This window comes from Triticum aestivum, chromosome 4D (assembly GCF_018294505.1).
Source record: "Triticum aestivum cultivar Chinese Spring chromosome 4D, IWGSC CS RefSeq v2.1, whole genome shotgun sequence".
In the NCBI taxonomy this organism is placed as follows: domain Eukaryota; kingdom Viridiplantae; phylum Streptophyta; class Magnoliopsida; order Poales; family Poaceae; genus Triticum; species Triticum aestivum.
In genome coordinates, this window is record NC_057805.1 from 394,076,732 (window position 1) to 394,100,948 (window position 24,217).

Sequence of the window (24,217 nt, forward strand, 5' to 3'; positions counted from 1 at the left end):
AAAGTGTTCCTCCGGTAAACGGGAGTTGCATAATCTCATAGTCATAGGAACATGTATAAGTCATGAAGAAAGCAATAGTAGAATACTAAACGATCGTGTGCTAAGCTAACGGAATGGGTCAAATCAATACATTATTCTCCTAATGATGTGATCCCGTTAATCAAATGACAACTCATGTCAATGGCTAGGAAACATAACCATCTTTGATCAACGAGCTAGTCAAGTAGAGGCATACTAGTGACACTCAGTTTGTCTATGTATTCACACAAGTATTATGTTTCCGGTTAATACAATTCTAGCATGAATAATAAACATTTATCATGATATAAGGAAATAAACAATAACTTTATTATTGCCTCTAGGGCATATTTCCTTCAGTAGGAAACATGAGCATGGCTAATGGTATTTTGGGAACGACTAATATAGGTAATAATAGAAATCTCCTAGGATCAGCGATCAACCCAAGAATCTCCAACCCCAGTACGTGGTGGTTCGAACGGTCTACAGATGACGTATTAAGCATCGTCACCGCCTCTGCGCTATCCATCTTAACGATGATCCAGTGTTCTCTCCGACGAAGGGAAATGGCAAGCCGTTCTCTAAATGCAGCTAGCTCCGCCTCCAGCCCATTAATGCATGTAAGTAGTTACCTACATGCGGCATAGATGGTATCTCCATTTTCGTTGCGCAACACCTTGCCTCCACTCGTTGCGCCTGTAGCTGCGACGTGGCTCCCGTCCATATTTATGACGTGTTTGGTTCTGCGAATGTAACATATTCAGCTTAGCGTATTGGGAAGCGTTGCTTTGGGATATTTTTACGTAAAACATTCTTTATTTGGTTCGCGTGGTGAAGTCCCAATTTCTAATACGGGATGGCTTGGATGGTTTCAACTTTGTGAAGTGCCGTATCTAAAAGAGCGGTTACGAAAACATCGTGAGCAAAAAAAACACGGAATACGGTTTTTGAAATCGCTGGTTTCGCCTAGCCAGCTGGCGGTGGCATCCAACGCTTCTCTTCTTCTTATGTTTTGCATAAAGGATGGATGAACTCTCCCTACACACCACCATTTTACCTTTAACCATATCATCTTGAGGATTTTACTGGATATAAAGAAGGGAATTAATAATACCCATGAAGAAATCTGTGAGAGGCCTTTGTCGGAGGAGCATTCTTCCATGAGTTATCTCATTACGAACATGCCACACACGACATAGTCATCAGGACCACCATACGTGATGTATCTGTGAGTGGCTCTAACAGATAGAACAACCATTCAGGGCCATTATTGTAGATGGAATCCACATTCGGAATTGGCCAATCCGACGTCATGGCTCGCTATAGATTTTTTGTGACGGGGCATCTACACATAGCGTGGAAAGTGTCCTCTCGTTCCATACCATCTGTAAGTTCAAGGTGTCGAGATAACTTATTAGCCCATGCCGCGAGCGGTAACGGCCCTCCAGGCTAAAATGCGTACCTTTAGGGGAGTAAGGCATCCCCATATGGTCTTCCAGATGGTACCATTCTGTGCCCTGCTCGTGGCGGTCGTCGATGGATGCTCGCGCTCATCCATGACGAGGCGGTAGCGGAGTGCAACACTAGGACATCGTACATATGCTCTTAATGGTGTCCACGTCCGCAAGGAGAAAATGCCGCTGCAACACCAGCATTCTCCATTCGCCATTCGCATCCAGGAGGTCGGCCACTGCCGCAACATGTAGGTGCCATGTTCCGTTGTAAAAAAAACATTGCTTGAGTCGATCGGTGGATTATTTCTCCATCGAAATGGCATGGATCGGGCCGGAAAACCCTATGATTTGGATTCATGTCGGTAAAGCAAGAGCACATATAGCAGGTGAAATTATGTACGGATTTAATCACAAGTGAACTCAATCCGTTCATTTATTTTTCTTAGCAAAGCAGTCCATTTGTTTAAGGGTTGAAAACTCTGAAATTTCATGTCTTTTGTACGAAACCACAATATCACCCCGCACACAAAAAGATCATCATATTGTAATTTGTATGGCAACAATTTTCACTTTTATTGTAGTCATTTTTCAAGTCTCGGTATAACATTCAAGTATGTAACAATTGTCTTGCTTTGTGAGATAATTCTCTTTCTGAAAAATACTCCCCTATTGCTCGATATATAGCATATTGACCATCTCAAGTAAAATTATGAGAACTCTTTTTGGTAATCGATTGTGTGTAATGATTAACTATGAAGTGCATGGCCCCTTTTACTTTCGCCGACATGCTTAACGGGAGCAATTGTTTTCCAACAGAAAGGCTTTCTCTTTTCTTTTTCTTTTTTTTTTGCGGGGTGGTTTTCTCTTTTCAATGTCATAAACTCCTTTGTAACATTTTAGGCTAGTTATGGTAATTGTTTATAAGTAATAGATATATAGCATACTTTCCATTTTCAACGGAGTGCCCCATGTAAATCTAAACGGAGCTTGCAGTTTTGAATTAAAAAAAACTCTACTCATAATTTATTTTATACAAGCACAAAATTATGGGGAGCAAGACTAAACTCCCACCCATCTTTACCCTCGAGGGAGTATCAAACCCATAACAACCTTTTCCCCTTTTCAATGGTGACAATGGTGCCATCTTATGGTTATCATGTGAGACTTCAGCATCCCATCCTCGTTGCTGACGAGCTTCTCATTTTTTTTTGACTTCATTGTCGCCACGACGCCTACAAACTAGAGCGGGATGACCAAGTTAATGCAATGGGTGTATTTAGTTCAATTCCACTACCACTGCAACAATCTTTGCCGAACTTGTGTTCTCTGATCGCCTACCCCATTTCGCCCATGCCGACCTTCTTCCCGCGTGCTTTCACCTTTCTTCGCGCCACCCATGCGCCATTCAAAATAAAAATATATACACTTCTATTATTTTCTAGGTGTACTAAAAATAAATTTTAACTTTTCGTATAAAATATATACACTTGTATTTTTTTCTACTCATAGATGTACTAGTAGAAATAAAAATTACAGTTCAAAATCGTGCAGTGAAGACTGAAAAAGACCAAATGGGATACACATAAATCGTGCAGTGAAGACTGTGAAAAGGACCAAAAGGGAGACACATAAACCCCTAACCTCGCCGGAGCACCAAACCCCTCTGCCCCCCCGATGGCGACGGCGGTGTCGGCGCCCGTCTCCACGGCCACGGTTCGAGTCTCCAATATCCCGCCTTCCGCTGTCGCAAAGGAGCTTCTAGCCTTCTTCGATTCCGCCGTCGCCGCTGCCGGCGCCGCGTACGCCTGCGAGATCGCCGCCGCCCGACGCGGCTGGCTAAGTCGATGCATTGGGATCGTCCAGTTCGATTCGACCGCCGCTGCAACACTCGCCGCCGAGCTCGCCTCCTCCGGTCGCCTACCCCGCTTCCTGGGCTCCCTCCTGTCCGTCTCCCCTGCCCCCGCGGACCTTCTCCCCCGAGCGCCCGACCATTCTCTCCGCACGGCCGACGCGCGCCTCCTCGTCGGCAACCGCATCGCCGAGCGCGAATTCGAGGCGGCTGATTCTTGGGACAGCGTCCGCGTGGAGGTCATCCCGGGGAAGCGGCGCATAGACCTGTACCTGGATCACGATTCCCAGAGGTACAGGCTCGAGGACATCAGGAACTGCTACAAGTGCAGCTTCGATGGGGCCGGCGCCATCTTGCTGAAGGTGAGCTCCTCACTGTGTTGCTCTGATGCTTCTGTTTCTGCGTTATATTAGTCAGAGGTTGCGGTTACAGGGTGAGGTAGAAAGTTCCATTAGATGCATTTACATGTCACAGATGAGATTCGAGCAAGTGAAGTGAGATCTGATAATTTTTATTTGAAGAAAAAGATGACCTACAAATAGTAGGTTTGATATGCATGTTGTGCATTACCTTGAATTAACTTCCGGTATGGTTCACGACTGGAATTCGTGAAATGTGAGTAGAGTGATAACTCAATTTGCCGGTACTTTAGAAAGTTTTCATGTGGCTGTTAACTGTGGATCGGCTTAATACAAGAGATATGATGGACAGACGACATTGGACCGTTGAATCTGGGGTAAATTGTGCTCTCTGTCAAAGCTGGGTTAGGGAGTCTAGAGAGCATCTCTTCTTTAACTGCAGGTTTGCACAGAGATGTTGGAGAAAAATCAACAGCCAATGGGATGCGGGCTCAGATATTATGACTCTCTTTAGGTCTGCAAGGGATGGCTTCAGCGGCCCTTGTTGCATGAAAATCGTTTCTTCGGCCCGATGGAACAGTCGGAAACAGAGGAATGATTTGATCTTTGAAAAAAAGCCTGCTTCGCTGGTTGGTTGGCACAGAAGATTGGTCAATGACCTGAACCTCATTGCTTATAGGGTTAAATCAGTGGACGTTGAACCACTGAAAGCTTGGACTGCCTCTGTTTCTTAAACCTTTGGTTGACTACTGTTTACGTTTCTTTTAGTTTTGCTTCTCTCTTTTTCTTCTGTTTGTTGGGGGCCATCTCAACCCCTATGTAAATATGTAAACTCCTTCTGTTTCCTCCCTTATATTAATAAAAATTGCACCGTAGGGGATTACCCTACTGTTTGCCCGTAAAAAAAAACTACATTTTTGTTTTGTTTTGGTATATTTAGAACCTGAATATATAAAGCTTGTTTCACAAAATGCTATCCTAACTATCGAAATGGTTGCTTGTTTGTAGACATAATTAGATTTAGTTGAAGGGTTTTCAGAATCTTGACTCATATGAATAAGACTCTTGCTTTTGTTAGCAGTTTATGAAATTTTGTCCTGTTGGATTAATGAATTGGATCCGCCTTCTTTTTCTTTCCAATGCATGTGCTGGACTATTTCTGGGGGCCATTTAGTGTCAAAATAGATAATGTGCGCCAATGCTACCATTTTGTTAACTACTTATATACTGGCAAATGTTACAGCAAGATGTTATATGTATATCTAGTTGTATCCAGTGTTATGACCGGTTTGGTCTATACCAAAAAGAGGCCCACCGGGCATTAGTATTAGGGGCTTGACCCACAAGTTATCTTAGGCCAGTTATCTTAGGCTAAAGTTATAAATACTAGTTGTAAGACACCGTTTGAGGCAAGCAATAAAGATATTATAATCTTCTGTTGCCCGGCTCCCCAAGGAGCCGGAACCCTAGCCGCCGCACCCAACCCTAGCCGCGACGGCGCCTCATCGCCGGCGCGCCCGCTCCAGCCCTCGTCCTCCTCCTCCTTGTCCGTACAATCTACGCCGGAGGCCCGGTAGGAACCCTACTCCTACCAATTTGGTATCAGAGCCAGCCCAAGCGTGAGGCCGTTTGAGGTGGTCTATGGTCGACCACCCCCGCCTATACTTCCGGTGGACCCGGAGACGGCTCGGACGGAGGTTGCGGGTGACCTTATCCGCACTCGTGACGAGATGCTTGCTGAGGTTCGTCAGCGTCTCCTTCAGGCACAGCAGCTGGCCAAGCACTACTACGACGATCATCATCGCGAGGCGGAGTTCGCGGTGGGGGATTGGGTGTGGCTGCGTCTCCTCCACCGCTCTACGCAGTCACTCGACCCGCGCGCGAAGCGCAAGCTCGGCCCTCGCTACGCCGGGCCCTTCCCTATCTTGGAGCGCATTGGGAAGGTGGCATATCGTCTTCAGCTTCCAGCCCGTGCTCGCATCCACGATGTCTTCCATGTTGGGCTGCTCAAGCCTTTCCGAGGCGAGCCACCGGCGGCTCCTCCGGCGCTTCCTCCACTCGCCGATGGTCGCATTCTTCCCGAGCCGGCAAAGGTGTTGCAGGCGCAGCTCCGTCGTGGCGTCTGGTTCATCCTCGTTCAGTGGGCGGGCCTTCCGGAGGAGGAGGCTACTTGGGAGCAGCGTGACGAATTCCGCCAACACTATCCAGACTTTCAGCTCGAGGACGAGCTGTTTGCGCAGGCGGGGAGAGATGTTATGACCGGTTTGGTCTATACCAGAAAGAGGCCCACCGGGCATTAGTATTAGGGGCTTGACCCACAAGTTATCTTAGGCAAGTTATATTAGGCAAGTTATCTTAGGCTAAAGTTATAAATACTAGTTGTAAGACACCGTTTGAGGCAAGCAATAAAGATATTATAATCTTCTGTTGCTCGGCTCCCCAAGGAGCCGGAACCCTAGCCGCCGCACCCAACCCTAGCCGCGACGGCGCCTCATCGCCGGCGCGCCCGCTCCAGCCCTCGTCCTCCTCCTCCTTGTCCGTACAATCTACGCCGGAGGCCCGGTAGGAACCCTACTCCTACCATCCAGTATGTCAAATGAGGGAAGAACTTTGAAGCAGGAAGCTTTAGATGTACTTCCTCCATCGATACTTACATGAGCTAAAAAATTGGTGAATTCTTGAGACAGGAAACTAGAGTGAACTATCTCAGTCATCTGGTTTGCAGTTATGCGATAGAGCCCATAGAGTAAGATGGATAGTTCTGCTATTTTTATTTCCACTCCTATAGATATCTCAGTAGGTGGTTACTGATTAGAGTGAAACAGATATGAAGCTTATCTAAGGAATACACATCATAGATACTTCTCTTAATTTACTGATTGCCATACTTAGGCTATTAGTTGGTCAGGCGCAACACTCTTTTAATACGTCTATAATTCTGAAGCTGTTAAAAGTATATATTATCTAACATTAATTTGATGTTTGTTCCAGCTCATGTATGCACCAAGAATATGCACTACAATTTCTGGGCCTGCAGTTTATTCAAGGTTCTCAGATGACCGCTTTCATGCATGCAAGGAGGATGTGAAGTTTACCTGGGTCAGAGCACTAGATTTTACTCCTAACCACTCTTTCGGAAAGTGTTCAACTCTCGCCCTCGTACTTGATGAAGGTGCACCAGTGCCATTTATTCTCAACAGCTTACCTTTGTCAGGAGAATTAGGGGAATTGGTCATTTCTTTAATGGAATTTGTTGGCCCGTCGTCCAAGGTGGTTCCCCTTGTTGACTGCCCGACTGGTTGTTCAGTGTCTTATGAAGTTCTTTTTCGTGTCAATTCTCTTGTTCACATGGGAAAGATAATTGCCAAGCATGTTAATGCTGGTCTGTTTAAAGCTCTTGAAGAAATTCCAGTTCATATTTCAAGGAGGATTTTCGAGAAAATGAGCAAGTTAGAGTTTACATGCTATGAACCTTTGGAATTCATCCAGAAGGAGGTTCATAGCAGGAAGAGGAGCCACAATGCTCTGCTGTCCAGTAAGACTGAAGGTAAAGGAAAATTAATGATGTGCTACAGAATTCACATTACTCCATCCAGAATATACTGCTTGGGACCTGAGGAAGAAGTTACAAATTATGTGGTTAAGCATCATAAAAAGTATGCTTCTGACTTTGCTAGAGTTACTTTTGTTGATGAAGACTGGAGTAAACTATTTCCAGATGCTATCTCAGCTAGAACTGGACGAGGGTTCTTTTCCCAACCCTTGAAAACTGGCCTGTATTATCGCATTTTATCCATCCTGAAAGAAGGATTTTCCATTGGTCCAAAGAAGTATGAATTCTTGGCCTTCTCAGCAAGTCAACTTCGTGGAAGTTCTGTTTGGATGTTTGCTTCTAATGATTCCCTGAAGGCCGAGGATATAAGAAGGTGGATGGGCCACTTCGAAGAAATCCGTTCAGTATCTAAGTGTGCGGCTAGAATGGGCCAACTGTTCAGCTCTTCCAGACAAACAGTTGAAATCCTACCGCGGGATGTGGAAGAGATTCCAGATATTGAAGTCACAACTGATGGCACTAAACACATATTTTCTGATGGTATTGGGAAGATTTCTGAGAAATTTGCCAAAGATGTGGCTTACGAAATTGGATTAGACCCTATGAACCCTCCTTCAGCTTTTCAAATAAGGTATGGTGGCTACAAAGGAGTTATTGCTGTCGACCCTGATTCCTTTCGTCGTCTTTCTCTGCGACCTAGTATGAAGAAATTTGAATCAAAGAGCACAATGTTTAACATTACAAGTTGGAGCAAACCCCAGCCATGCTATATGAATCGTGAAATTATCTCTCTCCTTTCGACTTTGGGGATAAGAGATGAGATATTTGAGTTGATGCAACAAGATGATATGCGTGAATTAGATGAAATGCTGACCAACAGAGAAGCTGCTCTCTCTGTTCTGGGGAAAATTGGTAGTACCGAAACAAAGACAGCATCGAAAATGTTACTGCAAGGTTATGAACCAAGTTTAGAGCCTTACCTGTTGATGATTCTTAAGGCTCATCAGGATAATAGGCTGACTGACATAAGAACTAGATGTAAGATTCATGTTCCAAAAGGCCGTGTTCTTATTGGTTGTTTGGATGAAACAGGCGAATTAAAATATGGTCAAGTGTACATCAGAATTACAAAGAACAGCAAAGAGCAGAAGGATAATGGTCAACCATATTTTTCTAAAGATAACAGGAAAGACAAAACAGCAGTTGTTGTTGGAAAAGTTGCAATATCGAAAAATCCTTGTCTCCATCCTGGTGACATCAGAGTACTTGAAGCTGTCTATGACCATGGATTATATGCTAACAACCTGGTTGATTGTGTTGTCTTCCCTCAAAGAGGAGAAAGGTAATGCTGTATGTTAATACTGAAACTGAAAGACAACCTATTAAGCTCTGTTAATGCCTTCAGAGGAGCTCAAATATCTATTGAAGTGTTTGTCAGCGTTAGTTTCCATGTTATACTGAAACTGTACTTTATAGTTTATATTGCTCTGTTATTGCCTTCAGAGGAGCTCAAATATCTATTGAAGTGTTTGTCAGCATTAGTTTCCATGTTAGATTGATATCCAATCATGTTACATACTTATATCTCTACCTATTGATGGATGTTGCCAATCTTTGCTTTCTCCTTAAATTAATCTTTGATGTTTAATAGGCATCATCCATATAGACTTTAATCTTTGATGTTAATCAGGCCTCATCCAAATGAATGCTCCGGGGGTGATTTGGACGGTGACCTCTATTTTATCACTTGGGATGAGAAACTGATTCCAGAGAAGGTTGATTCACCTATGGACTACACTGCAGCAAGGCCACGCATAATGGATCATGTTGTCACACTCGAGGTATATTCCTGACTGTTTATTCATTTTAATCTTTCTTCCTAGGTTGTTGCTGCTATTTTTTTTACCAAAGATTGCTTTATTGGACTAACATCAATTTTATACTTGCAAATATAATCAAAATATCAGTATTTTTACAAACAGTAGCATTTCAATAATATTTATTATCTCGAGGCACCTCACATCTTTCTAAAACATTTCTTTGCATGGAAAAAATTGGGAAAATACCCAAGGACTTCATATAACATGCGATAGAGCAACATGATCAGAGAGAACTGGCCACGAGTGTCAAGCTCAACCAGGATGACATACCAGCCAACACAAAATTTTGAATGCTTTGAACCAAATTTATGCTCACCATGCACAATTAATAAAATTCTTTAGAAATGTGGGTACTTATTTCAGGAAAAAAATAGACATTTTTTGCTGTCTAATGAAAACAGCTGTGCATGATTTGAGTATTAAAGTAGTCTTAGCTTTAAAATGTTCTTGAATGAATATCTCTAACTTTGTTAGGTTCGCAACTACTATTTACCGGTTAGCTCGAGTAAGCAGTTCAGAGTCGTCTTTTGGACAAGCAAATGTATTTTCCTCGCCTGACACGTTTATACCCGAAATCTTACAAAATATGTGATGAACTGCAGGAAATCCAGAAGTACTTTGTGGATTACATGATAAATGACTCGCTCGGTGCAATCTCAACTGCTCACTTGGTCCACGCAGACCGTCATCCAATGAAAGCTCGGAGCCCTGAGTGCCTCCAGCTAGCTGCTTTGCATTCAATGGCAGTCGACTTCGCCAAGTCAGGAGCTCCAGCTGAAATGCCGCGGTCACTGAGACCAAGGGAATACCCTGACTTCATGGAACGCTGGGACAAACCAATGTACATCTCCAATGGAGCTCTCGGCAAGCTCTACCGGGCGGCTGCGAGTCAGATGCAGAGCTCTCCTGCTCCTTCCTTTGCTCAGCCAAATCCTGTGTTTGATCCTGACCTCGAGGTCCCTGGCTTTGAGGAGTTCCTGGAGTCCGCAGAGGAGTGCTACGACCTGTACGTGGAGAAGCTGACCGCCCTGATGGGCCACTACGGCGCGGAGCAAGAAGACGAGATCCTGACCGGCAACATCCGGAACAGGCTCCTGTACCTGAAGAAGGACAACAAGCGGTACTTTGAGATGAAGGATCGCATCATCGACTCGGTCGAGGGCCTGCACAAGGAGGCGAGGGGCTGGTTCACGTCCCGCCCAAAGGCGGAGGCGTCGAGGAGGGCGTCGGCGTGGTACCGCGTGACCTATCACCCCGACCACCGGCGGCGGGAGAAGAAGTGGTTCTGGAGCTTCCCGTGGATCATCTGTGACGAGCTGCTGAAGATCAAGGAGTCGAATAACGGCGATGGACTGCAGCGCCGCCTGACTCGTCCGGCCAAGTAAGTGGACCTTGGCAAGAAGGCAGGCAGGCAGGCAGGCAAAGTGTTGGATGATTGCACTGCCGCTATGTACTGTGAATTGTACAACTATCACAATGCCACTGCTTTGCATTAGTGGTAGACCTGTGCTTACTGTATAAATTGTAGATGAACAAATGATGGATTGGAATACATTGGCATGCCTCAGTTAGTAGGCACAAAGTAAAGAAACCCGGTTTCATCAATCAATCAAATCAAATAGATTAAATAAAGCATATAATAACAGTAGGCTTTCAGCATTCATGCATCAGATATACTACTACCTTGCTTCCACCCAATCTTACAACTATCACAATGCTACTGCTTTGCATTGCACAAACCTTGGTTATTTCTTCCGGTTAACACTTCAAAGTTTGAGACTGTACAAATGTATCTATCTATAAAGCTTGGACCACACCGCTCCCTTGCTGCCTTGCAGAACTGGACAGGGATGGAGCAGCGGAAGGGGATGGCGTGCTGTAGCTGTACTACCTGATAGAGACATTCCAGAGTTCTACGCCCACTACGGTGATAAATAAATAAATACAAGGGCCTGACAGCGAAAGACCACAATAAGCACTCACTTCTCCACCTCCAGTCAACCCAGCACAATACTTGTTGATTAGCTGATTCAGTCTGCGCGACGGAGCCCCTCCATCTCCATGGACGCAGCAGAAGAGACGAGATTACTGCTCCAAGAGGATGGGGATCAGGTAAAATTCACTGATTTTTTCTTCTTCTTATCTGAAGTTCCATTGCAAGTACTACTACAGTTCATCCTAGGTAGTTGTAGGCTTGTAGCCTGTACTAGAATTTAACTTTTCTTCTATGTATGTATCTGTCTGGTCGTCCTCTTCTTTTTCCTTTCTTGAGAGACAAGAGTGAGCTGATAAATCCTTCGTCCTCTTGGCCTCTTGGGTCCAGACTGAAACTGGAGACAACAAGATGGGGATTGGATGCTATCTCCTGACATCTGCTTCAGTTATATTGAAAATTTGACTGACGCACAACTCTTTCTCAAATGCATAGTAGTAATATTTTAATCCTTAGTTGGAGTTAATGTTTCTCGCAGGAATTTCGTACGAAATCACTATATAATCCCTTCCCTTCTATTTGTCCATGTTAAAAAAATCTAGGGATGCAGCTGGTAGTTGGTACACTTTTTCAGTATGCCCTTAGGTGGTTAAGATTGAGTCTCAGTGCTGCTATTTTGTAGCAGGATGCAAGTCTTTACACAGGTGATGGGTCCGTTGACATCAAAGGCCGTCCCGCAACAAGGCGCGACACAGGCAATTGGCGAGCATGCGTCTTCATCCTAGGTAATATATATACAGGGGTGTTCATACACGGTTCAGACCGTTTGATCCAATTCGGCTAGCACTGACCATAGTTGCAGTTTTACAAAGTTTTGAAGAATAATCAAATTGAATGCCAAATTGCTTCCTTATGTCAGCCTTTTACATGGTTTGCTAAAATCCGTGTTGAATGACGTCTCCCACAAATTTTGGCAAAGTGTTTGTTCACTGAAGAAACTCCCTACTTTCTCATAACAAATCATTATTGTACCAGCAGGCTATTTTCCTTAGTAAGCACATCCCCAGTCCCAGTACATGTTTTTTGTCTGGACGATTAAACATTTGAACTATTTGGTGCTGCCTGTAAGTTAGTATAATAGTATGCCGGCTTCTTGAAATTTGAATTATAGAAATTATAAGATCCTTTATCTAGAGATATGTGGTACGAATCTGTTTTAGCTTGCCTAGCACACTATTGGCCATATGGTACAAAGCATTTGGGGACCCTTGTGCATATTTTGTATATACAGCAATGAGCTTTGGCAAGTTCCAATGATGCTAGTCTGGTGACAGGAAATGAGTGTTGTGAGCGTCTGGCCTACTATGGAATTGCAAAAAACCTAGTCACTTATCTCAAAATAAAGCTTCATCAAGGCAATCTTGAAGCTGCAAGAAATGTTACCACTTGGCAAGGGACATGCTATCTGTCTCCCCTCATTGGAGCCATCCTAGCAGATTCTTATTGGGGAAAGTACTGGACTATTGCTGTTTTCTCATCAATTTATTTCATCGTAAGTACATGATAAAGTTGACCAACTTTTGTCTACCTCCTTTGCTCCATAAGGCTCCATACTGGCATAGAAAACAATGTTGCACATTCAACTTGGTAATTTCTGGGCATTTTAACATTTGAAACCAAAATATTTTTACTTTTCAGTAAATATAATGAACATGCGGGTCTTGTTATATACAATTTGATTTTAGTGAACCATCAATCCGTGCATCTCAATATCTTCAATCGCCCATATTAATCATGTATTCCTTTTTCCCTGAAGGGCCTGGCTGTTTTAACGCTTTCAGCATCACTTCCAGCACTTCAACCACCTTCATGTTTAGGAACTGTTTGTCCAGAACCAAGCTTACTTCAGAATGGCACGTTTTTCCTAGGTCTTTATATGATTGCCCTAGGGACTGGAGGTATTAAACCATGTGTGTCATCCTTTGGGGCTGATCAATTTGATGACAGTGATCCGACAGAGAGAGTAAAGCAGGGCTCCTTCTTCAACTGGTTCTATTTCTGCATAAATATCGGTGCATTCATATCAGGCACTGTTATTGTTTGGATACAAGATAACTCGGGTTGGGGAATAGGATTTGCCATTCCTACTATATTTATGGCATTGGCTATTGCAAGCTTCTTTTCAGCTTCAGATATGTATAGATTTCAGAAACCTGGTGGCAGTCCACTCACAAGAGTGTGTCAGGTCGTTGTCTCAGCATTCCGTAAGTGGCATGTTGAATTGCCACATGACACTGCTCTTTTATATGAAGTTGATGGTCAAAATTCAGCAATAGAGGGAAGCAGGAAGCTGGAGCACACAACCGAACTTGAGTAATCATCTTCCTTATGCTGCATCATTGCCTTACTTTTATGTCAATGTATTAATGCAACAACAAAAGGTACTTGCGGTATTAATGAAGGCACTGAATTGCGACACAACCTTCAGTAAGACTTATTTTCGAAAAGGTCCTTCAGTAAGGTTTCAATTTGATTCTTGTGCAAACTAAATATATGCAATAAAAATAGTATGAGAAGAGCCAAGCAATCATACTATATCCATCACAGTAGTTCCCGCGTGGGTACTAGGTACATAACACAATAGAAGCAGAATTATTACTGCTGGTATTAATAATGTGTGCAAGGCATGTTCATAAGTCCTTCCCGGATATTTTATTTACAAGTATAAAAATGATAACGTTATATAACTAAGATTTCAGGATAGGGCTGGACTGTCACTTTTTTTTTATCCAGTGTATTGCTTCCATTGTTTTAAATAGCTCCGCTATAGCATGCTGTAGCATTTACAAAAGGTTTTGCGCTAAGAGACATTAGTCCAAACAAATGAATAAACATTTTAAATAGCGCACTATAGCTCCGCTATAGCACGCTATAGCGTTTAGAAGAGGTTCGCCGCTAAGAGGCTTAGCGCGCTATTTAAAACTATGATTGCTTCTGTAGGCAACTCTTATCTTTGTTGTATAATGATGACTGTTATAACATTTCATCAATCCGTCTTGTATAGATTCCTTGACAAGGCTGCCATCATCTCATCTACTGATGCCAAGAGTGACCTCATTACAAACCCATGGAGGCTATGCACAGTCACCCAGGTGGAAGAACTGAAGATCCTAGTAAGAATGTTCCCGGTCTGGGCGACTACTATCATATTCAATGCGGTGTACGCTCAGAACTCTTCCATGTTCCTAGAGCAGGGAATGGTTCTCGACAAGCGGGTCGGGTCTTTCAATGTTCCTCCTGCGTCCCTCTCGAGCTTTGACGTAATCAGTGTCATGATCTGGGTTCCGCTTTATGACCGTGTTCTCATACCTATAGCCAGAAAGTTCACTGGAAGGGAAAAGGGTTTCTCAGAACTACAACGGATTGGCATTGGATTGGTGCTGTCCATTATTGCAATGGTGTCTGCAGCTTTTGTTGAGTTGAAGCGCTTGGAGATTGCCACATCTGAAGGTCTTATCCATGAGAAGTCTGCGGTTCCAATGAGCATTCTTTGGCAAATACCACAGTATTTCCTTGTTGGCGCTGCCGAGGTTTTCACTAATATAGGTCTACTTGAGTTTTCGTACGATCAGGCACCAGATGCCATGAGGAGTTTATGTACTGCATTTGCGCTCGTCATGGTCTCAGCGGGGAGCTATTTAAGCTCATTCATATTGACCCTGGTGTCGTATGTTACAACTCGAGGTGGAGATCCTGGATGGATCCCGGATAACATGAATGAAGGCCATCTTGACCGGTTCTTTTGGTTGATTGCAGGGATCAGCTTTGTGAATTTGCTGGTTTACATCAGTTGTGCGATGAAATACAAATATAAGAATGTGTGATGGTTTCTCCAAAAAATTGTGTGATGGTCATACCTACTGTGGAATAAGTTCTTGTAATTTCAGATTCCATATTCATGGGGGCAGTTCATTGTATAGACTAAGACATCACATGAGCTGCCCTTCTCAGAAAGTCCTCAAGAAAAGGACTTCAATTCTTCTAGTGATGTATTTTAGACAAATTATTAGTTTGGTGAGTGTGTTTTGTATGAAATTTGTAACACCAGAGTTATACAAAGACAATTTTGTACATGCATATCTAATACTCTCCTGTTCAAAAGCATCCTGTTATTCCTTAAAGCGATCGTAAAGATTTGTTTACTGAAAATTACGCGTTGCACATGCATGTAAGCTGCAACTGAGAAATTGAGAAGCTCCAGAACCAAACATCAAAGTTATATACTCCCTCTGATCACTTATACAGTAAGATGTTTTTGATATTTTAATATGAACTACATACGGACTGAAATGAGTAAACAAACACACTAAAATGCGTCTATATACGTCCGATTCAGAAAATAGTAATAACATCTTATACTAGTGAACGGAGGGAGTTGTATGAATTCTCTATTGCTGTTGTTTTACCATTTCTTGCAAACCAACAATTGCTTAAAAAATGTCCATATTAGTGGATATGGTAATAGAAAAAAAGACGTGCACGCAATTTAATCTTTCAAAATAGCAGATGCATTGTGCAAAGGTGTAGCAGCTACAAATTTGGAGGGCATTTCCCTAATGACAGCATGAGGGACAATCTCTCTGTTTTTTTTATGCAAGGACAATCTTTTTTTTTAGGGGTAAAAACGCATTTTATTACTCAAAATCCACAGATAGTGGGATACAATTTTGGTCATGGGGTTGGCCAAGCCATACATGGCGTCCCAGACCAAGGCGTAACGAATGTTTAGCTAACCTATGTGCTTCATAATTAACAGTACGACCCTCGAAAACAAAATTGCAATGAAAATGAGCGGAATTGAGAATGATCTCACTAACTATCGCACCATATCTTCCTTTGCTGGCTCTGTTGATGTCGGAGACTACTTGCTTGGAGTCACATGCAATGACTAGATTCTGGGCGTTGAGGTCCTCAGCTAGAGCAATCCCCTCTCGACAAGCAATAGCCTCTAGAATTGCAGGGTCATCTACTCCTTCGATGATCAGTGCTGAGCTGCCCAAAAAAAAACCGTCGCTATCCCGACAGACCGCTGCCGCTGAACCACCTCTTCCTTGTATTACACCCGCATCTACATGAATTTTCACAAACCCGGCCGGAGGCGCCTTTGGTCGCTGAGGATGAGGTGCGTTAGCATTATGGGACTGTTGTACTTGCTTCTTGTCGCTGATTGTCCCAAGTTCATCAATGAATCTTTTAACAAAGGAAACGGTAGCTTGTGGAGTATGAAAAATGCCTTCATGGATTGCTTTGCGACGTGCTGTCCATATCGCCCACAGAGTGACCGTCAGCAAGACGAACTTCTCATGTGATAAAGAATCCATGAGTGTAAAAAGCCAATGTTTAGCACTTGGCTCGGTTGTGGAGATCAGGACCTGAGCCATGTCATCATCAAGTAGGGCCATGTGCATCATGATGTTGTACAATTGATTAATGAGTGTCTCCATGAGTCCACAGACCCGCACAAACCACAGGTAGGATTGTCCGCCATATGCCTATTGTGCAAGGACAATCTTTTGGGTGAGCTATTGGCTTGGTTCATGGGCCGGAGGCCTTAACCAAACAAACACCAACGTACCCAGGCTCAGGCCCAGGCCAGGCCAGATCAGACCCCTAAAGAAAAACTAGAAAAAGAGTTGGACGCAAAACAAAATACTAAAAAAGAGCAGTAGCTCTCTAAGAGTCAGGCAGGACCATGCTCGGCGGTCAAACCCAGCCCACCCTCCCTCTACCCAGTTTCTTGATTTGCTCCTGCCGATTCGATCTCCGCGACGGAGACCCCTCCGTCTCCATGGACGAAGCAGAGGAGAGGAGACTGCTGGTCCAAGGGGACGGGGATCACGAGCCGCTCCTCCTTCCTTCCCAGGTAGTATAAAATTCACTGGTTTTTCCCTCTTCTTCTCTGAATTTTCGTTACACAGAGCCACAGGCAGACCACAGCTTCATCCCGGCCAGTTCTATCCTGCTGGTTACCCACCCTCTTCTTTTCTCTTGAATGAGAGAAGAGCAAGTTGTCAAATCCTCCACCCCCCTGGGTTCAAACTGAAACTGGAGACAGGCAGTGATGCCGAAAGCTTGACGCCGCGCGGCACTGCCCAGCAGTAATACTACTATTTGCACATGTTGGGGAAATTATGGGATGCAACCTGGTACCGATTCCCCGGTATGTCCTTGGGTGGTTTGGTCTGAGTGCTGCCATTTCTTAATTTGCAGGATGCAAGTCTTTACACAGGTGATGGATCCGTCGACATCAAAGGCCGTCCTGCGACAAGGCGCGCCACGGGCAACTGGCGAGCCTGCTTCTTCATCCTAGGTACGTAATTAGGTGACACAATGTAGGAGCCTCTGTACACGGTTTGCGCTGTTTCATCCGATTCGGCTGGCACTGGCCATTGCTGTATTCTTGCAAAAGTTTTGCAGAAAAATCAAATCGAGTGCCAAATTGAGTGCCATATCGCACCGAATTATGCTCAAGAGCTCCTTGCAATCTCATAAACATATCATTACTGTGGTAGTGAGCTATTTTGCCTAGTTAGCACATCCCTCAATCCATTTTTAATGAATGATTAAATATTTGACCTATTGGTACTGCTTGTTAGTAATAATAGTATGCCAGATTATATCTTGCAGCTTCAAGAAACCTTTATTTAGAGCTAAATGGTACCAAACAATTTTAACTAGCCTAAAAACTATTGACCATATGATATAAAACATTTTTGAGACTTTTGTGCATGATGTTTGGCAATTTCCAATGATGCTAGTCTGGTGACAGGAACCGAGTGTTGTGAGCGTCTGGCCTACTATGGAATTGCAACAAACCTAGTTACTTATCTGAAAATAAAGCTTCATCAAGGCAATCTTGAAGCTGCAAGAAATGTTATCACTTGGCAAGGGACATGCTATCTGACGACCCTCGTTGGAGCCATCCTAGCAGATTCCTATTGGGGAAAGTACTGGACTATTGCTGTTTTCTCGTCAATTTATTTCATTGTAAGTATAAGATAAAGCAACCCAAACTTTTCTCTTCTTCCTTTGTTCCATAATGCTCCATCCTGGTATATAAATCCATGTACTTGAATGTTTGAATACAAAAGATTTTGTACTTTTGAACAGCTATAATGAGCATGTAGGTTTTGTTATATTCAGGTTTATTCTAATGAACCATCTATCCGTCCATCTCAATATCTTCAGTCATCCATTTTAATCATGTGTCGCCCTTTTTGCTGAAGGGTCTGGCTGGTTTGACGATTTCAGCATCACTTCCAGCACTTCAACCACCTTCATGTTTAGGATCTGTCTGTCCAGAACCAAGCCTACTTCAGAATGGCACATTTTTCCTGGGTCTCTATATGATTGCCCTAGGAACTGGAGGCATTAAACCTTGTGTGTCATCCTTTGGAGCGGATCAATTTGATGACAGTGATCCGACAGAGAGAGTAAAGCAGGGTTCCTTCTTCAATTGGTTCTATTTCTGCATAAATGTCGGTGCATTGTTATCAGGCACTGTTATTGTTTGGATACAAGATAACTCAGGTTGGGTAATAGGATTTGCCATTCCTACTGTATTTATGGCATTGGCTATTGCAAGTTTCTTTTCAGCCTCAAATATGTACAGATTTCAGAAACCCGGTGGGAGTCCAATAACAAGAGTGTGCCAGGTTGTTGTCGCAGCATTCCGTAAGTGGCATATCGAGTTGCCACTCGATGCATCTCTTCTGTATGAAGTTGATGGTCAAAATTCAGCAATAGAGGGAAGCCGGAAGCTGGAGCACACAAGTGAATTTGAGTAATGATCCTTATCCTGCATCTTTGCTTTACTTTTAGTGTCATCTGTCGATGTATTTATGAAACAACACAGGTTACTTACACTACCAATGTAGACACTGAAGTGTGACACAACCTTTAGTAAGGTTTCAGTTTGATGTTTGCAGAAAATGAATACCTAAATGCAACAAAAGGAATGTGGATAGGGGGCGTCCATGCCAAAATGTATGGCCCTAGTTCATGGTGGGTACTGGGTACATAATACAATAGGAGTATAATGAGGGTTATTGGTGTGGTAGGGCTCAATCTGATATAACTTCAGGATAAGGACGGACTATTGCTTTTCAATGTTATACTTGTCTTTCTCCCGGTGTGTTACTTTTGTAGGTAGATTTCGTGTTAGTGCAAAACTACTTTGCTGTATGACTGTTAAAAAAATTCATCGATTTCCCTTTTGTACAGATTCCTTGACAAGGCAGCCATCATCTCATCTACTGATGCCAAGGGTGACTTTTCTGCAAACCCATGGAGGCTATGCACTGTCACCCAAGTGGAAGAATTGAAGATCCTTGTAAGAATGTTCCCGGTTTGGGCTACTACCATCATATTCAGCGCGGTATTTGCTCAGAGCTCCGTATTCGTGGAGCAGGGAATGGTCCTTGACAAACGGGTTGGATCTTTCGATATTCCTCCGGCATCCCTATTTACTTTCAACGGAATCAGTGTCATGATCTGGATTGCAATTTATGACCGCGTCCTCATACCCATAGCTAGAAAGTTCACTGGAAGGGAAAAGGGTTTCTCTGAGCTACAGCGAATGGGCATTGGATTAGTCCTTTCCATTGTGACAATGGTATCTGCAGCTCTTGTTGAGTTAAAGCGCTTAGAGATTGCCAGGACTGAAGGCCTTATCCATGAGAATGTTGCTGTTCCAATGAGCATTCTTTGGCAAATACCACAGTATTGCTTTGCTGGTGCTGCCGAGGTTTTCACCGCTATAGGTCAAGTCGAGTTCTTCTACGGTCAGGCCCCAGATGCCATGAGGAGCTTATGTGCTGCATTGGCACTTGTTACGGTCACGGTAGGAAGCTATTTAAGCTCAATCATATTGACCTTGGTGTCATACCTTACAACTCAAGGAGGAGATGCAGGATGGATCCCAGATAACTTGAATGAAGGCCATCTTGACCGGTTCTTTTGGTTGATGGCAGGGATCAGCTTTGTAAATTTGCTGGTTTACATTGGTTGCGCAATGAGATACAAATATAAGAATGTGTGATGGTTATGTTTACTGTAAAAATCAGCTTTCTCTACTTTCAGATTCCATATTCATGGAGGCAATGCATTGTATAGACTAAACTGAGAGCTACCCTCCTCTGCAAGTTTTCAAGAAAAGACTTACAATTGGGTTTCTCTTGCAATTCTTCTAGTGATTTTTTTAATACTTTGGTGGTTCGGTTTTGTATGAAATGAGTACCATGAGAGTTATACCTGTTTCAAAGCATCATGTTGTTCACTGATGTACTGATAATTGTGGGTAGCATGCTCGTGTATGAGGGAAACATTGCATATGGGAAATTTAGAGCATCCACAATTCTGAAATTAAATCCAACTTTATGAAGTATGATTTCCTTCTGATTTGCCAAACAAAGACAAGGTTTTTGTTGGTTGATCATTTCTAGCAAACCAGTTGTACAAAATGCTCATCTTTACAAGATATGTTAATACAAGAAAGCAAACATGTACGTATATAACTTAACCTTTGAACAGAGGAGAAAAATTGTCCAAGGTACTGGAGCTACAAAACTTGGAGGCCATTTTCCTAATAGCAGCTTGATAAGGACAATCTCTTGGAGTCTGGCATTGCAATAGCCTCATACGACACCAGCTGCTAAATCAATAGATGCTGCACATCGACTTTAGCCATGAAAAAATGAATAATAGTTGCCTATATCAGAAGTCAAACCAATCCACATATGCAGCATAGATTACCAATAATCTCTGCAAGAACAAACCCCGTTCTTGAAGTGATGAAATATATTCGAGTCCCTTACGATGATCTCTCTCCGAGTAATCTGCGATATGAGCTTAATAGCAGTGTGACAGTCCCCACAGATCCGCAGATTCTTGAAAATCTTGATAGGGGAACCCTCAGGAGTAGCAATGATCCCAAATGCAACAGCAAGTCGTTCACTGTGGTAGCCAATGTCATGCTCCTTTTGCTCATCTTCGACATCATGCAGAACAAATCCGGTGTCCGCTACATACCCTTCTTCCCTCATTTTCCCATACAGCTTCTTCAGAAGCGCATATATTTCTTCAGTTCGAGGATGCGACTTATCACCGACCAGAAATACATGCACCCTTCTTCCAACTTCAATCCAACTTGAGGCCGGCATTTTCGTTATGCCCTTTGTCTCCATGATCTTTCTTACACCCTCAACTTCATCAAACAGACCAACCGATGCATAAATATTAGCGAGAGTAACATACGTCGCTGGATTTTCAGGTTCTATTTCGAACAACGCTTCCGCTGCCCGCCTAGCTAAGCGGACATTCTTGTGAATCCGGCAGCCACCAAGCAAGGATGCCCATAGGAACTTGTTAGGCTTGACAGCCATCTTGTTGATCATCTCCTCTGCCCGTTCAAACTGGCCCGATCGGCTGAGTAGATCGATCACGCAAGCATAATGATCAGGGGTGTGTCCAATGCCATACTTATCCTCTATCAAATGGAAGACCTCCATACCTTTGTTGACCAGACCAGCATGAGCACACGCAGAGAGAACACCAACAAACGTGACATGATCAGGCCTAATTCCTGACCTTAAGAACATGTCGAAGTAGCGGAACGCCTCCTCTGGCTGACCATTCTGTGCATAGCCAGAGATCATCGCCGTCCAGGACACCAGGTCTACCTTTGGCATCCCCTCGAATACACGCACCACACTGGCCATGTCCCCGCACTTGGAGTACATGTGCAGGAGCGCGCTCTCTGCAAAGCACGAGTCTCCGATGCTGCTCTTTGACATTCGACCATGCACCTGCCTCCCGAGGCTCTCGATGGCAAGCTCTGCGGAAGCACGCAGAACCCCCGCGTAGGTGAACTCATTCGGTCGAACACCTCCGGTTCTCAGCATCTGGAGGAACAGCCTGAATCCTTCCCCGGCGCGCCCGGCGTCAAAGTACCTCTCCACCATCGCCGTCCAGGAGACAACGTCCCGGAGCGGCATCCCGTCGAACACCCTCCTGGCGTCTTCCAACCGGCCGCACTTGGCGTACATGTCCACGAGCGCGCTCCACATGACGGCATCGCCCGCGCCGATCCCTCTCCTGGCCACGTGGCAGTGCAGCTCCCTGCCCGCGCGGGCGCACCGGGCCGCGGTGGCGGCGGCGAGCGCGCTGGACGCGCTGAACTGGTTGTCAGCGCCGGCGCTCCGGGGCTCCTCCTGCATCCGGCGGTAGAGCGCGAGCGCGTCAAGGGGCCGGCCGTGGCGCGAGTAGGCGGAGACGATGGCGGACCAGGAGAAGTGGTCCCGGTGGGGCATTCGGTCGAACAGCGCGCGCGCGGAGGCGAGGTGGCGCGGCGAGCGGGAGAGCGCGGAGACGAGGGTGTTGTAGGAGCAGCGGTCGGGGCTCGGGATGGAGGAGAGGAGGGTGAGGGCGTCGGGGAGGGAGACGGCGTTGGAGGAGAGGAGGTGGAGGAGGCGGTTGAAGAGCAGCGTGGAGGGCGGGAGCGAGGCGGCGGCCGCGGCCAGCGCGCGCGCGGCCGGGGCGTGGGCGGCGTCGGCGCGGAGCAGCGGGAGGAGGCGGTCGATGGCGTTGTGGAGCTGCGACGCGGTGGTGACCGAGAAGGTCGGGGGCTTGGTCCTCATGGATGAGTAGTGCCAATGGCGTCGGCATGCATGCTGGGCGGTGGCGGCAGCGAGACTGCACTGCAGTTGCGTCTACCTCCCCGTAGAGGACGGCAGCGAGGATCGCAGCGCCCTACGAACTGTCCAAAACTTGTTTCAAATACCCAAATGACAGCGCGTTTGGCAATATTTAGGAAGGGGAATGGAAGTTTAGTGTAGGGAATTGTATTGAGATTAGACATGGGATGAGTCATTTTATCCCTAATCCCTGGCACATGATAAGAATTATGTTTGAAAATTGAAAAGAATTTGTATTTTCTTGTTTGGTTGACGAGGGACTAGACCAGGGAAGAGAATATAAGTTATGATGAAGGGTTAAGATTAACTCATTAAAACAATTCCTTGTTAATAAAACGATGGGAGTTAAAGTCTTAAGTCACGTGCCTATTCCTTTATAAATTTCCTATCCCCTAACCAAACAATAGATTTGAAGTCTCGTACCATTTTAATTCCCATCCTCTAACTCTAAAATTGCCATCCGAAAAAAGAAAAGAAAAAAGAAACTGAAACTTGCCATCTACAACACAAAAGTTGAAATGCTTCACAACTAAAGTTGTCATCCTCGGGTAACTAAACTTATTGCCAAAAAACGCCGGGGCGAAATTGCTTCGTGCCACACATATGGTAGTTATCAGGGTCCTTCAAATAAGATACTCCCTCGGTTTGAAAATGTGTGACGTCTGATTTTCAACGGTTTTTGGTACATATTTGAATAGTAGTATGATTTTTCACTTATGGTATGCCTATGAAACCAGTAAAATTAATAACAATAGCGTTAAGCTAGAACTTGAACTTGATGCCTTGCTTTGCATAAAAAAAATAACAATAGCATTCTTCTGTACAGTTGGCAAGCTTGAACTTGATGCCTTGCTTTGCATCATTCCAGCATAACACATGAATGGTGTGCAACACATTATCGCCAACAGTTCAACAACACATAGTTTGTAAACAACAATCAAATGCAACGTTTATCTCTGTTTTCAAAAAGAAATTGACAAGAACAACCTATACAACAGGAGAGAGCAGGATTATCTATCTGATGTTCTTTTTTTGCATTAAGCTAGAACACTGATGAAACGAACAACAGACCTACGACAGAGTGTACATGCAGACATGGCTGCTGGTGCCTAACGTAGTCAGCACTCGGACACTTTGGGCGCAGCTCATATAGCTGGATCTTCCAGTGCGGCGGTGGACAAGTTATTGATTCGGGGATATGCTGCCTTTTCGTTCAGCTGGTTTTGAGTCCAAATCAACATCTTCAACAGACTGGGGAGCTTTGGATCTGTAATATGCAACAAATATAAGGAACAAGGACCTTCGATGAAAGCAAGTTTGAAATTCATGTTTTTTTCAATGGCACATTCTCAAAAGAAAAAAGTCCATTTTACTACCCTGAATAAAGTGGGTGGTTCACTTTACCCCCTGATCTATTT

General features: G+C 44.2%; 5 protein-coding genes across 7 annotated transcripts in view; 3 read left to right on the plus strand and 2 right to left on the minus strand.

The window, feature by feature from the left end:
• The first annotated feature begins 3,092 nt into the window (after positions 1–3,092).
• On the plus strand, positions 3,093–11,084 carry LOC123098132 (probable RNA-dependent RNA polymerase 2). The gene is made up of 5 exons (XM_044520029.1): positions 3,093–3,683; positions 6,672–8,575; positions 8,924–9,074; positions 9,716–10,494; positions 10,952–11,084. The coding sequence occupies exons 1-5, from the start codon at positions 3,147–3,149 to the stop codon at positions 11,049–11,051; spliced, it is 3,471 nt and encodes a 1,156-aa protein (XP_044375964.1). The 5' UTR covers positions 3,093–3,146; the 3' UTR covers positions 11,052–11,084.
• Positions 10,956–15,210, plus strand: LOC123098133 (protein NRT1/ PTR FAMILY 8.3). Of its 2 annotated transcripts, none has more exons than XM_044520031.1 (5): positions 10,956–11,225; positions 11,732–11,831; positions 12,381–12,598; positions 12,863–13,419; positions 14,111–15,210. In XM_044520031.1, the coding sequence occupies exons 1-5, from the start codon at positions 11,175–11,177 to the stop codon at positions 14,928–14,930; spliced, it is 1,746 nt and encodes a 581-aa protein (XP_044375966.1). In that variant the 5' UTR covers positions 10,956–11,174; the 3' UTR covers positions 14,931–15,210. The 2 variants fall into 2 exon arrangements, with proteins under 2 accessions (XP_044375966.1, XP_044375965.1); XM_044520030.1 differs by having other exon boundaries at positions 11,050–11,225; positions 11,729–11,831.
• Positions 15,211–16,772: 1,562 nt separating this feature from the next.
• On the plus strand, positions 16,773–20,288 carry LOC123098135 (protein NRT1/ PTR FAMILY 8.3). Of its 2 annotated transcripts, XM_044520034.1 has the most exons (6): positions 16,773–16,969; positions 17,317–17,416; positions 17,876–18,093; positions 18,333–18,879; positions 19,035–19,114; positions 19,343–20,288. In XM_044520034.1, the coding sequence occupies exons 1-6, from the start codon at positions 16,799–16,801 to the stop codon at positions 20,144–20,146; spliced, it is 1,920 nt and encodes a 639-aa protein (XP_044375969.1). In that variant the 5' UTR covers positions 16,773–16,798; the 3' UTR covers positions 20,147–20,288. The 2 variants fall into 2 exon arrangements, with proteins under 2 accessions (XP_044375969.1, XP_044375968.1); XM_044520033.1 differs by lacking the exon at positions 19,035–19,114 and having other exon boundaries at positions 18,333–18,889; positions 19,330–20,288.
• Positions 20,289–20,400: 112 nt separating this feature from the next.
• On the minus strand, positions 20,401–22,856 carry LOC123098134 (pentatricopeptide repeat-containing protein At4g37170). Its single transcript, XM_044520032.1, has one exon. It carries the CDS (start codon positions 22,740–22,742, stop codon positions 20,856–20,858), a length of 1,887 nt encoding a protein of 628 aa, XP_044375967.1. The 5' UTR covers positions 22,743–22,856; the 3' UTR covers positions 20,401–20,855.
• An 824-nt stretch (positions 22,857–23,680) lies between these two features.
• LOC123098136 (protein GID8 homolog) overlaps positions 23,681–24,217 on the minus strand; it is a 4,057-nt gene continuing 3,520 nt past the window's right edge. The window contains exon 5 of the mRNA XM_044520035.1: positions 23,681–24,066. Coding sequence (XP_044375970.1) covers positions 23,945–24,066 — 122 coding nt within the window. The 3' untranslated portion in view covers positions 23,681–23,944. The remainder of the gene's footprint in view (positions 24,067–24,217) is intronic.

Bases quoted from the DNA above. Each gene is read 5' to 3' on its own strand.
- LOC123098132 (XM_044520029.1), top strand. From the start codon at position 3,147: ATGGCGACGGCGGTGTCGGCGCCCGTCTCCACGGCCACGGTTCGAGTC. The intron at 3,684-6,671 runs GTGAGCTCCTCA...TGTTTGTTCCAG, and splicing joins CCGGCGCCATCTTGCTGAAG to CTCATGTATGCACCAAGAAT. The intron at 9,075-9,715 runs GTATATTCCTGA...GATGAACTGCAG, and splicing joins ATCATGTTGTCACACTCGAG to GAAATCCAGAAGTACTTTGT.
- LOC123098133 (XM_044520030.1), top strand. From the start codon at position 11,175: ATGGACGCAGCAGAAGAGACGAGATTACTGCTCCAAGAGGATGGGGAT. The intron at 11,832-12,380 runs GTAATATATATA...GTCTGGTGACAG, and splicing joins AGCATGCGTCTTCATCCTAG to GAAATGAGTGTTGTGAGCGT. The intron at 13,420-14,110 runs GTAATCATCTTC...CGTCTTGTATAG, and splicing joins GAGCACACAACCGAACTTGA to ATTCCTTGACAAGGCTGCCA.
- LOC123098135 (XM_044520034.1), top strand. From the start codon at position 16,799: ATGCTCGGCGGTCAAACCCAGCCCACCCTCCCTCTACCCAGTTTCTTG. The intron at 18,880-19,034 runs GTGAATTTGAGT...TGATGTTTGCAG, and splicing joins CCGGAAGCTGGAGCACACAA to AAAATGAATACCTAAATGCA. The intron at 19,115-19,342 runs GTACTGGGTACA...TTCCTTGACAAG, and splicing joins ATGGCCCTAGTTCATGGTGG to GCAGCCATCATCTCATCTAC.
- LOC123098134 (XM_044520032.1), bottom strand. From the start codon at position 22,742: ATGAGGACCAAGCCCCCGACCTTCTCGGTCACCACCGCGTCGCAGCTC.